Here is a 13,822-nt window from a genome sequence, read left to right on the forward strand (position 1 = left end):
AATTCGATGGGGCTAGTTTACATCACTTGTAAAGAAAAACTAAACAAGGTATATATATATATATATATTTCAGAACATGGGAAAAACTAATTCTATATGACACACTCTCCGGTACCTGATTATATGATTCGATATATATCTAAAACTAGGGGAATTTTATACAAATAACACATGTACGATCGAGTAGGTGGTCAAGATTATTAAGATAATTGCATCAGGTATGGCTGGAACCATGTACATACAAAGTGTCGCTGGAACCAAAATAACTCAATGTCTTAATAATCCACTGTCAAGAAAGGAAGACGATAATAAGACATAAAATGGACGTGTATTTTAGCTCACGCAAAGTCGTTACAACTATCGTAAATAAGGATTTGTTCAAACAAATATTTTGCTATGTAGTTTCGATTTTGAGGTAATTGACTTTTCGTTGCTCACTTGAAATATTAATTTTTTATTTCAGATTGATACCAGAAATTATGATATCGAAAAAGAATTTAGAAAATATTATTTATAATAAAATTCCCCAAGGTTTAGTTGTATATTAAATCATTAAATCCGGTTACTGGATAGTCTGACATGTAGAACTAGTTTTACGCACGTTCTATAATACATAGCTATATTATTGAGTTTGTCTTAATGAGTGATGTAAACTAGCTCTATCGAATTATAGAGCCGTGTCGCAAGCATAGTGCGACCTAAATTTAGAACCATTGGAATAAAATATTTTTGTTTTATCTAGATTATTTTATCTATATAAAATTTTATAATTTTCGAACTTATTGAAAATAATAGTTTGGAGTCAGTAACAGTGGTTACCTTTTAAGCTTTACATCTCATTGTTTTATTATATTTCATGTTTCGATTTTGGAAGTTTGTTGATGCTAAGGATGTGAGCTTTGTGGAATTTCTAGCTATTTGATTTTGAATAAAGACTTATCGTATTATTAAAATAAATTTGATTATCTGTTGACAACTATTTATTTGATTAATAGGCTACATCTCTAACTTTATTGTCTTGAGTTGTTATGTTTGACCATTTATTTGACTTTAGTGGATATTTATATTTATCGGATAAAGAATCTATTTTATTTAAATTTTATGTTTAGAAATAATAGTCCAAAAATTAGGGATGTTACAGTTGATTTCAGAACCAGGTTTTGATCCTGCACCTGTGAGTTGGTGTTTTTATTTCGAAATGTGTTAAGTAGGGAACTAGTACATTATTTATGGTGCGATCATGTAGACTATCATATAGCTTTGGAAATTTAATTTAGTAAAGTACTATTTTGGATTTAGGGAACTTGTTTATGTTATTATTTGACATGTTTGACTTTTGTGCTTTTTGATCATTGATTATAAATTTAAAAATTTCTTGTTTATATAAAAGATGGATGATGAGATTAATGGCGGTAAGAACAACAATTAGAATTACAATGACAATCAGAACAACAATGACAATCAAGATATTAATGAAGAAGAATGAAACATATTTGACCGGCTACCTGAAACTCTAGTTGTACTTGTGAGTTAACAACCAAAGCTAAATGTTGTCTCTTGGTTCATAAATTTGAACCCGCCAACTTTTAAAGGGGAAACAGACCAGACTATAGTCGAGATGTGGATCCAAGAGATGGCAAAAGCTTTCGTGCTCATATGGAGCAATAAGCAGCAAAAGGTCACCTTTGTTGTGTATCAAATGTTAGGAAGCACTTTTGACTAATGGCTTATGAAAAAGAGATAGAATGAGGTAACAAATCTTATAGAAAATCCTGAATCGTATACATGAGCAAAGATCAAGAAGGTTTTGGAGGCTAAGTACTTTTCAATAGGGTAAAATGGCTATTTAATCACTGTATTCAGTAGTAACTTGTAAGCGAAGCACCAATTTAAAAAATATTTTAGTCAAATCATAAAGTATTTAATATATTACAAATTCGTCATTCCGTTAGTTCGGTTCCCTAACAGAGAAATGATGTGGCATACCCTCAAGTTTATTTCAATTTTCAACTAGATAATTAACTTTACTCAATTTTTAATTAGGTTATCAACTAAATTTAATTTTAAATTTAAAATTGAACATATGAATTTAATTCACATACTTAGAAAATATCACAATTTTCAATTTAATTAATTTTTCTCCGAATAATGATATTAAACTTAAATTAAATTTAAACTTGTTTAACCATTTAATTCATATATTTATTTTTTCCCGAATGTTACACTTTAGTTAAATTTAAAACCGAACATACCATTTAAATCTATATACTTATAATCGATATAAGTGAACGAATATTTAAATATCACGTTTTTTTCAATAATTTTGTTTCGTCCACTAATAGTGTCGATGTTTTCCGGGTGATTATAATATAATTATATTTAGAATTGAAATACCCATTTATGTAATATACTAAAAATAAAAGTGAATAATTATTTTTTTTAAATCATATTTTTGATTCATTTTTTCTTGTAGTAATAATTGATACAATATAATAAAAGGTTGATCGGTAGGTACAATAAAAGAACGTAAGCATAGTATATATATAGATTTTCTTGTAAAAGATTGTATGTTAATAAATCGATAAAATTGAAAAAATATCTTGTTTTTCAATTCAATTTTTCTGATAGTAATAATTGAAACCAACAATTTTGAAAATCATTTTTTTTTGAACGATTACAATTTAAATTAAAAAAATCTTATTAATGTTTTGAAAAAAATTGCCGTTTGCTATTTTTTTGAATGTTCTTTTTTTTCGAGTCAGTGATCTAATCGAAAATTAACACATAATTTAGTGATGAATTCGAAAATTTAAAGCTAGTGTGACATTATTTAATGGTCTATGTTAAATGTCAACACATATTTAACGGTCGGTGCAAATATTTTAAATTTCAGTGTTGTGATTGCAAGCTTATTATAACTTCATGATGCGGTTGTAAATTTTTTTGAACTTGGTGAGTGATCCCTTGCAATTTACTAGTGACTATATCAATGAAATCACCATTTTACTCCTTTCCAATAATAGTTGTGTGCAAACAGAGATGGACTTCATTTGACTTCAAAAAGATGGAAGACCTTTTATTGAATACGAAGTGGAATTTACGAAGCTTGTGATGTGTCGACCTTAGTGGCGGATGAAATCAGTCAAGCACGAAGATTGGAGGCGGGACTTCGAATCGACATAAGGAACTCTACAACGTCTTTTGAACTTGAGATGTACAAGGTTATCCTTAACAAGTCTTTGGTGATCGAAAGAGACGACGTACAATATTAAAAATGCAACAAGCAACTGGAATAAGAAGTGGCTCGCTCCAGTTGAGGGACTATCTTTTCTCAAGAAACAACACGTGTACGATCAAGTAGGTGGTCAATAAAATCGAGATAATTTGCATCAGGTGTAACGGGAACCATATACATACGGGCGTAGTTGAAATAAATGCGCATGTTTTCATTACGAGGAAGTCGGACACAAAATTGCTCAATGTCTTAACAATCCACCATCAAGGAACGAATAAGATAACTAGACGACAATGGACGTGTATCTCATCTTCGCAGGAAGTCGTGACAACGATCTTAACTAAGGATTTGTTCGTGCAAATATTTTTGGTATTTAGTTTCGACTTTAAGTTAGGTGAATTTTTGTTACTTACTAAACATATTTAATCTGTTTTTTGAAATTTGATTGAATTGATTCCATAAAAATTGTGATATCGAAAAGTGAATTCAAAGAAGATTATTTTTATACCGTTTTAATTGTATATCGGATATAAAATTAGGTCACCGAACAATGTAACATATATGTCAAATTATTAGTTTTTTCAAACCGATCTGTCGGTGGGTTGTTGAGTCGATGTATGCTTGAATATTAGAATAAATTATTAGCCGAATAATTTGATGTTTAGACTAAAATCTGTCACAAATTCAACCTTTTTTTTTCTTTGTAGTCAAGTTTCTTGAGGGAATTGTTGACCAAATCATCATCTAATAGCTTAGACACAGACAAAGGAAAAGTTTTGCAATTAGAGTCTCCTGCCATTGCCAATAAGCTCGTCCATGCAAGGTGGAAGTTGATGGGCAACCTCATTACAACTGCGATTACATGACGAAATGAAATAGAGTCAAAAGAAGCTTTTGGACAATATAACATCCTTATTAGTATTGTTTACATATTATTGTCATGTTGACATGATGATTACAGAAGATCTATTTCTTTATCTTTGTTCATATCACCATAACTACAACGACATCCATGACGCCGAGGCTTTTCTGAATTATCCGGATCAGAATCACTTGACTCCATTAAGAGACCCCTTAGGCACCTCCTTCGGATTGTAGTCTCGTAAGTGAGCTTCTGTGAAGGCGTAACACTGGCTTCTGCCTTATGTGCCACGAGTTGGTCTGCTTTAGCGGTTGTCTTGATGGGCTCTGTTGGAGTTTGAGTGAGATTGAGGTGAACGCCAGGGTTCCTTTCTGTAATGGAACTTTTGAACACAATTGAGTTATTGATACCTTGGCTATTACTATTCATATATGCTTTTGTCATCTGTTCTTTCGTGTTTGCTTCTTTTGGCCTTTTTTCTTTCGCGCTTTCTTCTCCATTAGTGATGGCTTCTGTGCTTTCATTAGGGTTAAGTTTATAGCCTCTATGAATGTGGACTGCTCCTTCTTTTGGGGAGCCTAGTTGCATGGTTGCTCCTTTGTTTTCACCGACTAGGGTTATTATACTCACTGCTTTCCCCTGCTCAGTAGCCATCTTTTGAGTCAGTTTGGAGATGTCATTCTTGATCTCCTTCTGCATGGAGATACCTTCTCCATTTGATGCCATAGGTTTTTGGCGAGACGCGCCTTCCTTGTTTTTGTTTGATTGATGTGATGCTGTGCCTTTAGATTGCTTACCATACAACATGAGGGGATTTGAATGCATTACCTCTTTGTATTTTTCAGTCATTTCTTCAGCAGCAATTGGATTCGGTATGCTTGACAGAGGATCTGATTGTTGTGAAGATGCAACTGCATTGGGCTTAATTGTTGCTTCTATTGGGGCCTTGGAGACCATCTCATCTGTAATATCTTTCTCTGGATGAGCTTGTGGTTGTGACTGAGGCATAGCATGGTTTACATTATTAGACATTAGAGACGGCGGAATGCTGTCTGTGGGATTCGATATTTTTGATGGAGAACCTGTTGGAGTAGGTATTCCTGCTATTGGTTGCATATTTTTGCTTACTTTTTCGGAAAGATTATTTTCAGGACTAGGTGGAGATCGAGGTTGATACACTGCTGAAGATGAGTTTTTTTGTTGAGAACGAGCTGGTGATAAAGGTTGAGAGTCAGTTTCTGATACAGAAGATTTTGAATGGGACGTTAATGGGGATTGAGAGGTGTTTGGGGACTTAATGGATTTGCGAGAAGGTGGTCTAGATTGAGGAGAGACATTAGAAGGTGGTGGGGATTCTGAAGTAGCTCGGCGTTGTGTGCCTGCACGTGACAGTAATGAAGTTCGTGACTGGAAGTTCGCAGGGGAAGTTGAAGAAGGTTGTTGTTTTGTTGGGGCTTGATCTCGTAAAGGAGAGTTCCGTTCTACAAGTTGTTCTGGAGACCTCAATGGTGACGTTTGAGTGGCTGGTCTTATAGGCTGTGTAGTGGTTACGGAAGGCCTTTGGCTTTCAGCTATAGGTTGCCTTGGTGAAGTAGATGGAGAAGCAGGGTTTTTGGTTTTAATTGCACTTTGCGGTGTCACAGTAGGACTTCCGGTGGGAGTGGATTTGGGACTTGTTTTTGTTGATGTTGAAGCCCGGGGAAGAGCTTTCGGTGTTTGTGATGAACCTGAAGATTGTGATGGTGATTTTTGTGAAGTAGTAGTGGGGTTGGCATTTGTCTGGTCATTGCTTGAGATGGCACGGGGTGGATTATTAGTTACAGGGGCAGGCCGACGAGTTGGTGCAGGGGGAGCTGACCAGGGTAAGCGAAAGCTAAATCTCTGTCTTTGATCCCCCATTTCCTTTAAGAAAATTCAACAAAGGTGATGTTAATTGAAATATTTTGTGTAAAGAACTGTACTGGATAGGCTCTGAATGTCATTTTAGAAAAATGGAACACAGGCAATAAATATTATGGACTTTGATACCTTGGATTTAATACAAGTCTTTTAGTTGCCTCATTTAAAGGCTACTTTTTGTTTAAAATTATATAATACATTGCTTCTCATTTCAGTTTCTTCCTTGTTTTTGTCTTCTGAATCATGTCATGAATATAGAATTTACACATTTTGACTTGGATGCATAAGAAATATGTTGCAAGTGACTTCACATTCTGGTATTCTTTATCTCTGTGGTTTCACATCCTTTGCTTCTTCACCTCAAGATTTGGTTTCAGATACGTTAAGTAAACTTGTGGATCAAATCAAGCCTAAGCCCCTCAACACAAATGTTCTTTTCCTTCACCTACTTGTTTAACAAACTCAACAATTTTGAGAAGTAATATCCAGGAAGTCACTTTGTTCTCATATATTCCTAAGGCCTGTCCATCTTAAGCACATCTTCGGGGAAGTCATATTCGTTTCCTGATAAAAAAATGCATGCTCTTACCAATATAATTAGAACTTACCAAGAGACATGCAGGCTTTCCGTTCTACAGCACTGGCATTTGCGAGCATCTGCACCCTGTGGATGTGTCACATCTTCAGTTACGCAAAAGGAGAATACAGAAGACAAATCTCCCATAATGCAAAATAAAGGCCTGGAGAATACAACAGTTGCAGAGGTGTTGATGACAAAAGGTGAAGAACAAGTAGGGTCATGGATCTGGTGCCGCACTGATGACACTGTACATGATGCAGTGAAGCAAGTAGGTTGCACAAATTCTCATAAAAATTACATCCACAGTTGCATAGATTAACTATACCCTATCATATTGTATATTTTTTTTCTTAACTATGTATGAGTAATTTCTAAAGAGTAATACAAAAATGCAGATGGCACAAAATAATATAGGCTCCCTGGTGGTGTTGAAGCCAGGAGATAGCCAGTTAATTGCAGGAATTTTCACAGAAAGAGGTATAAATCATATTCTGTAGCTCTGGAATGTAAAATCTACACAAAGCATATTTTAAGGCCTAGCCACGTAATTAACCTTGTAAACCAATAATTAAATTTATTGATAACTAATTATTCACAACTTGAATCCAAGTTAATTCGCGTTTGTGGTTGACTGGGAAATGGTTTCAAAACAGACTATTTGAGGAAAATGATAGCCCAGGAAAGGTCAGCTAAATACACAAAAGTCATGGAAGTCATGACTGGACAGGTTTATCTTTGTACCCTAATTTTGATCTAACAAGGATATGTAGTTTAAACTATTATAACCTTGACCTTAACACCTATTCGACAGAACAAGCTAGTTGCAGTAACATCTGATACCAACATTCTTCAGGCAATGCAGCTAATGACAGGTTTATATATCAGTAATTTAAAACAAAGTCTGCATTCCTGAGAAAGTCATTGAACTAACTGTGACATTTGTTGATGTTAATAGAAAATCAAATACGCCACATCCCAGTGATAGATGGAAGAATTGTGGGAATGATTTCAATAGTGGATGTTGTAAGAGCAGTGGTAGGGCAGCAAACAGGGGAAGTGAAGCGACTAAATGAGTTTATCAAGGGGGATTACTATTAATATACAATTACTGAGATTGATATTATTCATTACCTGTTATTAAATTACTTCAAGCTGTTGCAAACATTTTAAGATGAGAAGAAAATAAGTATTCCTAAAATTTGATGATTTATGTATTTAGACCTATTGCACCTGTATTTGGAATGCAGATTTATGTCTCTTTGCAAAGCCTGAACAGGATACAAGCAGGAGATGCTTAAAGTTTTTTTTTAAAATAAAGATGATGCAACAATAGAGCATTAAATTAGATATGACAGGAAAAGTTATGCTCAAAGAAGAAATAACACACTTCATAGAAAAAAGGCGCTAAAAAGCTTCTACAAAGATCTTAAACATCGATGACATTAAAAGCTTAATGAGCTTTGGCTGCTTTACTGTATAATCTATCACAGTATCTTGTGCTTATATCTCTAAACTTGTGAGAACAGATGTGAACTGCATTTTAACCGACCTTCGTCCTCTACCTAACAGAAAATCTTCATAGACCTAAGATTCTCAGCAAAAATGAAATGCAAAAGTAAAATGAAAAACCGCGTTTTTAACTATATAAGAAGATGCATTAAACCTATGATTTGCGTTTTCTGCATTTATTAACCACTGGTGTCCAGAAACAAGAACACAAAGTGCGCCAGTTCTTTATTAATATTGTTAAAGAGTATAAGATCATGTTCGGACCTTGCTCTACCATCTTAAGGTTTTAGATGAACTGGTTCCTTAACATGGTATCAGGGGCCTTCCTCTACCACCTCATTGGTTCCTTCACAAATATATGAGGGATCTCCGGATTAATCTCTTCCAGTTATTGGTAGAATCTTTTCAGAACAGATAATGCAGTACCAATTCGTCATTGAAGACGTGAGATTTAACAAAATATTTCCAGAATTGAACTCTTGTCAGTAACTGCATCACATCACAATAAATTGAAATCAAGTCTTACAAGAACAATATATGAAACATATCTAAATTATTGGAATACAACAGAAAATTGGTCAAGAACCAGAAGCTCATATCTCTTGAAATAATGTGTAACTCAGCAAGTATGTGTCCAATCAACTAAAAAAAGCATAGCATTACCATTTGAATTTCTGCAATTCCAATTGGTTGGTTTGTGCTTCAGATGCATCTATCTGATCCTTATCATTTGGGAAATTCCATCACTAAAACTACTTTTTTTGCTTTGCCATGTCTATTCAAAGACTAGAGATCTATCTTTAAACATGACTTTATCAGAGGATTCTATCTTAAGTGGAACGACGCAAGTTGCTAGCAAGTCAAGAATCAATATGTACATTTACCAGCCAAAACATGTTACTTATTTTAACTAAATTTAGTTAAAACAAAGGAATCAACAAAGGCCCAATGACAAAATCCAGTCATCTACCATATAACAAAGCCAGTTAGATAAAAAGATGATTTTAATCATGGGGAAGGACCACACAGGGCAAAGAAATATCATCTTCCAGGGTAAAAGGGAGGAATCCCTGGAAATGCATTTTTTCCGAAATAGACTCCAGGATGATAAGGATTCAAAATATCAATAAAATGAATAGTGTTATAGTGATTCCTAGAGCAATCACCTCACGTACTAGCAGGGTCCTCCACGATCATGTGGATAGTGTCTAAAGGATCCCAGCAAGTTGTGTTGGAAGCGAATCCTCCAAATTTATCATGTATTTTTTTTTTTGATTTTGACCAATAAGACTAAGTACCTATCACAGGGACTCAGCAGTCAACATGTCATCTTTTATTTTCTTTCGGCCAATCAAATTTGTTTGAAACAATCTTAATAAAAATAATCCCCGCATGAACGCAATTAGCAAAGATTATGGTAATGTCAATATTGATAAGTACTGAAAATATCTGAAACAGGAGAAAAGAGGTCTACAAATCTTTGTTTGAAAGGCTGAAAATAGAAAAGGCCATGTGTGAGATAAAGAAGGAACATTTAAATTCTTTACTGTAAAATTAAGTCGAATACTTAGCTTCTGCAGCAAGGCCAGTTGCAACCAAATTTGGGGTTTTCCATTTTATATGGAAAGCAGAATTCAAAAAAAGAAAGAAGAGAAGATCCAACATCATGCCACAGCCTTTAAACTAAATTATTGTGAAGGTCTTAATGATATATTGAAGTGGAGAGTGGAGGATCATATTCATAAACTTTCTAATAAGGATATTTTTAAGTAATTCGAAACAAGTGGAACAGGGTGATAATTCAGGGGGTACTTGCTCTAGCTAATTGGTGCGTATAGATTTTTTTTCAGTTGAGGGAGCAGATTCCAGGTTCAGCATAGTACATGACTAGCATCGGAAAGAGAAAATACACTGTCAAAAATGAAAAAAAACAATAATATGATGAAACTAGGTTTTTATTTTAGCTATAATTATGTGGGAAGAAGATAAGAGCTCATTCTATTCTGTACATCTATTTGATTCTTGATAGGTAGGATGAAAATATCCCCACCAGCTAAGTAAGTACACTAAGAAATCCACTTACTGATGATACAACAAAAGACAAGAAAACTACTTTCTGAGAATTCATAAAAAGCTTGTCACTCGACACTCCTTGCAAATTTTCCTCCACTACATGTGTCCTGAGAATAGCTTCATGTTGTGGCTCTAAAGAAAAGGGATCTCATCTTCTTGTGTATCCCATATAAAATATTTATTCTCCTACTTGCCCCAGTGTACCACTTTCTCTAGTATAAAAGGAGCTACTGGCAACCAGTTTAATGCATACTATCTCCAAGTATTCTCCCTTGACTGAGGAAGCACTTCATCATCATCCACATTGCTATTTACATAAATCAACTCCTCCAAGTTTTAGTATCCTACACCTCGTAACGATGTCAAACTATATCTCATCTTCGGGAAGCTCTGGCTCTTCCTGGACACAGAGGCAAAACAAGCAATTTGAAGAGGCTTTGGCAATATATGATAGGGACACCCCTGACCGCTGGTATAACATATCCAGAGCCGTGGATGGAAAATCTGTGGAAGACGTTAAGAGGCACTTTGACCTCCTTGTGAAGGACATCATGAAAATAGAGTCTGACCAGGTACCAATACCCAATTACAGGACAGCCGGAAGCAATGTAAGAGGATATGGAAATGAGCAGAGGTATCCTATTTTCTTGTATTCCATGCACAACACCTTTTTTATTTGTTTTGCTCACTCTCATGCAGACCACCTTAGATTTCAGATTTAATGTTAATAATGTCCAAGTTAGAGGCTGATAAGTTTGATGGCACCTTAGCTACTGTCATTTGCTTGATTGCTTCATCCAGCTTAGAAGAACATAGATCCTGACATCTATCGTTAAGAGAATTGCACAGTGAGAAAGTAGACATGTTTTTCTATATTTGTCCAGTAAGAGATCCTGTTCCAAGAATAGACTCAAAAGTTTGTTTGTTTTTCCTGTAAAGTGTGCATCCTTTTTGCATTATAATAATGATGTCCATCATACTCCACAAATTTTCCAAAAAAAGGCACATGACATCTAATCTTACAACTTTCAGATAACATGCATATGATCCTATGAATAGATAGAGATCTCCCACTGAATAATCTGGTGCACCTTGTCATGGTAAGATTGATGATACACATGATCTGATAACTTTTTCCATGCTTTTGTATATTTTTACATGTAATCTGAAGCATCTGCCTGTGAGAAAACACCTCTCAGTCCAAAGTAAACTTTTGAACACATACCATCGTCCTATATAATACCTTCTTTGATAGTAATAAAACTTTTCGACAAGTAGGAATCCGCTTCAGTAACAGAATTTTGATAATAAAACTATAAATCAGCATGGCACTCTTGTCACAAACGTCGGTGTAATAAAATTTTAACACAGAGAAGTCAAAACCACATCGTTGATGGTTTGTATTCTGCGCTAATCTCACTTCCTGTACTATATGACAGACTTTTCAAGAACCTGAGGTTACAGTGAAGCAATGTTGACACCACAACCATTAAATAAATCTGTTGAAGGTGTTTCAAAGGAAAGGTAGATAGTGCTCAAGCAGCTAGCTACACTACATATTTTATGTCTTATTTAATTAGAATTATACTTCCTCCATTTGGAAAACAATAAGAGCAAATGTCTTTGTTGTTTGCATAGCAAAGAGATCAGCTTATCTAAATAAACAGAGAAGTATAATCTACTGTATGTAACAAAAACTATACCTGGAAGAACATATGTAAGTATCTTATCTTATCTTAATGTTAATGTAATCCTGCAGCTTTAATATTGTCAGATATGTAATGGTAATGTGCATTATTGTCTACTTCAGCTAAGTCAAGACTGGAAAACTTGGTAATTTGTGTTTTAAGAAGGGACTTGTTCATGTTTTTTTTCACAATCTCAAGTCTCAAACACAATGAAGCTATTATAACACTGAATCATGTTTATATTACAGTTTTTGAGGGAATAAAAACAGTGCAAAAAAAACAGATAGGTCCTGATAAAGTGATAGAGATGGCTTAAAAGGGTGTGACATACCAAGCACATATTCAACAGTATTAAGAACATAAACTAAATAATATAATGGAGATGCGGGGTATCGATCCCCGTACCTCTCGCATGCTAAGCGAGCGCTCTACCATCTGAGCTACATCCCCTTCGGTTTTTGAGTAATGAACAAAAATTTGTATAATTCAGTAATTCTATTAACACCTAGCATTCAGTAATTCTATTACCACCTAGCCGGTGCCCTTACCTATGTTTAACTTAAATAAAAATAGTTATGAATCCACAGGTAAAATAAAATTATGAATATATGTAAAAAGAATTGAGAAGTTAAAATACTAAGGCCCAACTTAATAATTGTCATGAAGCAGCCCAATATATTTACTTTAATTCTTCAATTCTATCCTCAAATAACAAAGTGATTGATGAATTAATAAAATGTTTTTACTTTTAAGATATGTTAGAGTATTTTCAGGCTATTAGCTATATTTATTAGTTAAAATAGTACAAAATATATATTATGTAAAATTTGTTGAACCAATTAGGAAAAAAAAGTTCCGTAAGCAATTGTATCTCACTAGTATTAGCTAAAATAATTAGCTATATATTTTTTATCGTAGGTAACCTGTAACCGCTATCTTTCGGGTGCGCACCGGGTAAGGAGCCATCTTTCAATACAACCTCATACTACTTTATCATATTGCCAAATGTGTTTTTTATCATACACATAATATGTAAGTGTGCTAAATGAATATTTTATTAACTTTAAAGATAATTACTTGAATTCTGGAAAAAAAATAGTTACTTGAATATTTGTACAAGTAATTTTAAAGAATTGAATTTCATATATAAAGTTAGGTTTAATACATAAATGGATTATTATCTTAGTTATTAATCATATTTTAGTTTATAATATATCTCATATATTTTTAACATATTTTTTATTATAAAAAGTAATTAAAATGTACATATATAATTTTTTAAAAAAATATTGAAAATAAGATTCGCTTATATATAAGTAATCTATATTGGTATTACATATTTAGATAAGTTCGAATTATAACAAGGCAATACATTTTAGTTTATTTCGAATTTAAAATCAGAACTTGGCCTATTGTTAAAAAAATACTCGAAATTTGACTACATGACCTGGCCGAAAACATCGTCACATTCTACGTTTAGTAAATTTATATTATAAGCTCGACGAGAATATCTTACCAATAATGAACATTTTTTTAATATCTTATTTAATATAAATTAATTAGTTTGAGATATTTATAGGATCAAGTCAATTGATTATTTGTATTAAAATTACTAACTTCACTGGTAGCACATTATTATTTTTGGGACTTGTCCCAATTTTAAAAATATTTGAAATTTGATATGAGATCTCACGAGATTGTTAAAACTACGATGATATATTATACCGATTTATTTTTTATTTTTTACTTTAAAAAACTAGTTTTTTAAAAAGAATTCTTTTAAATAAGCAATATTTATTGATCAAGATAATATTGTACAAATATTTTGAATTATTTAAATATTTTAAATTATTCAAATAAAAGTTATATCTATACTATATTGTAGCATTTGATTCAATGCATTTTATACTATTTAAAGAAAAAATATATATTGTTCAATGATTTGAACGAATTACCTAGTTCAAGTGACATTTATA

At 33.3% G+C, this 13,822-nt stretch overlaps 3 protein-coding genes and 1 non-coding gene across 5 annotated transcripts; 2 read left to right on the plus strand and 2 right to left on the minus strand.

The window, feature by feature from the left end:
- Positions 1 to 3,770: 3,770 nt before the first annotated feature.
- LOC141708354 (uncharacterized) lies at positions 3,771 to 6,083 on the minus strand. The gene has a single exon (XM_074511952.1). It carries the CDS (start codon positions 5,994 to 5,996, stop codon positions 4,191 to 4,193), a length of 1,806 nt encoding a protein of 601 aa, XP_074368053.1. The 5' UTR covers positions 5,997 to 6,083; the 3' UTR covers positions 3,771 to 4,190.
- Positions 6,084 to 6,317: 234 nt separating this feature from the next.
- Positions 6,318 to 8,242, plus strand: LOC141706249 (CBS domain-containing protein CBSX3, mitochondrial-like). Its single transcript, XM_074509061.1, has 5 exons — positions 6,318 to 6,844; positions 6,972 to 7,053; positions 7,230 to 7,303; positions 7,388 to 7,448; positions 7,532 to 8,242. The coding sequence occupies exons 1-5, from the start codon at positions 6,572 to 6,574 to the stop codon at positions 7,672 to 7,674; spliced, it is 633 nt and encodes a 210-aa protein (XP_074365162.1). The 5' UTR covers positions 6,318 to 6,571; the 3' UTR covers positions 7,675 to 8,242.
- A 2,154-nt stretch (positions 8,243 to 10,396) lies between these two features.
- Positions 10,397 to 11,962, plus strand: LOC141706250 (protein RADIALIS-like 3). Of its 2 annotated transcripts, XR_012568724.1 has the most exons (3): positions 10,397 to 10,792; positions 11,191 to 11,258; positions 11,598 to 11,962. XR_012568724.1 is itself a non-coding variant. In XM_074509062.1 (2 exons), exons 1-2 carry the CDS (start codon positions 10,404 to 10,406, stop codon positions 11,623 to 11,625), a joined length of 417 nt encoding a protein of 138 aa, XP_074365163.1. In that variant the 5' UTR covers positions 10,399 to 10,403; the 3' UTR covers positions 11,626 to 11,962. The 2 variants fall into 2 exon arrangements, 1 of the variants encoding a protein (XP_074365163.1); XM_074509062.1 differs by lacking the exon at positions 11,191 to 11,258 and having other exon boundaries at positions 10,399 to 10,792.
- A 261-nt stretch (positions 11,963 to 12,223) lies between these two features.
- TRNAA-AGC (transfer RNA alanine (anticodon AGC)) lies at positions 12,224 to 12,296 on the minus strand. Its single transcript has one exon. It is a non-coding gene; the product is annotated as a tRNA-Ala (tRNA).
- Between the last annotated feature and the right edge of the window lie 1,526 nt (positions 12,297 to 13,822).

Source organism: Apium graveolens, chromosome 2 (genome assembly GCF_009905375.1).
Source record: "Apium graveolens cultivar Ventura chromosome 2, ASM990537v1, whole genome shotgun sequence".
Classification (NCBI taxonomy): Eukaryota; Viridiplantae; Streptophyta; class Magnoliopsida; order Apiales; family Apiaceae; genus Apium; species Apium graveolens.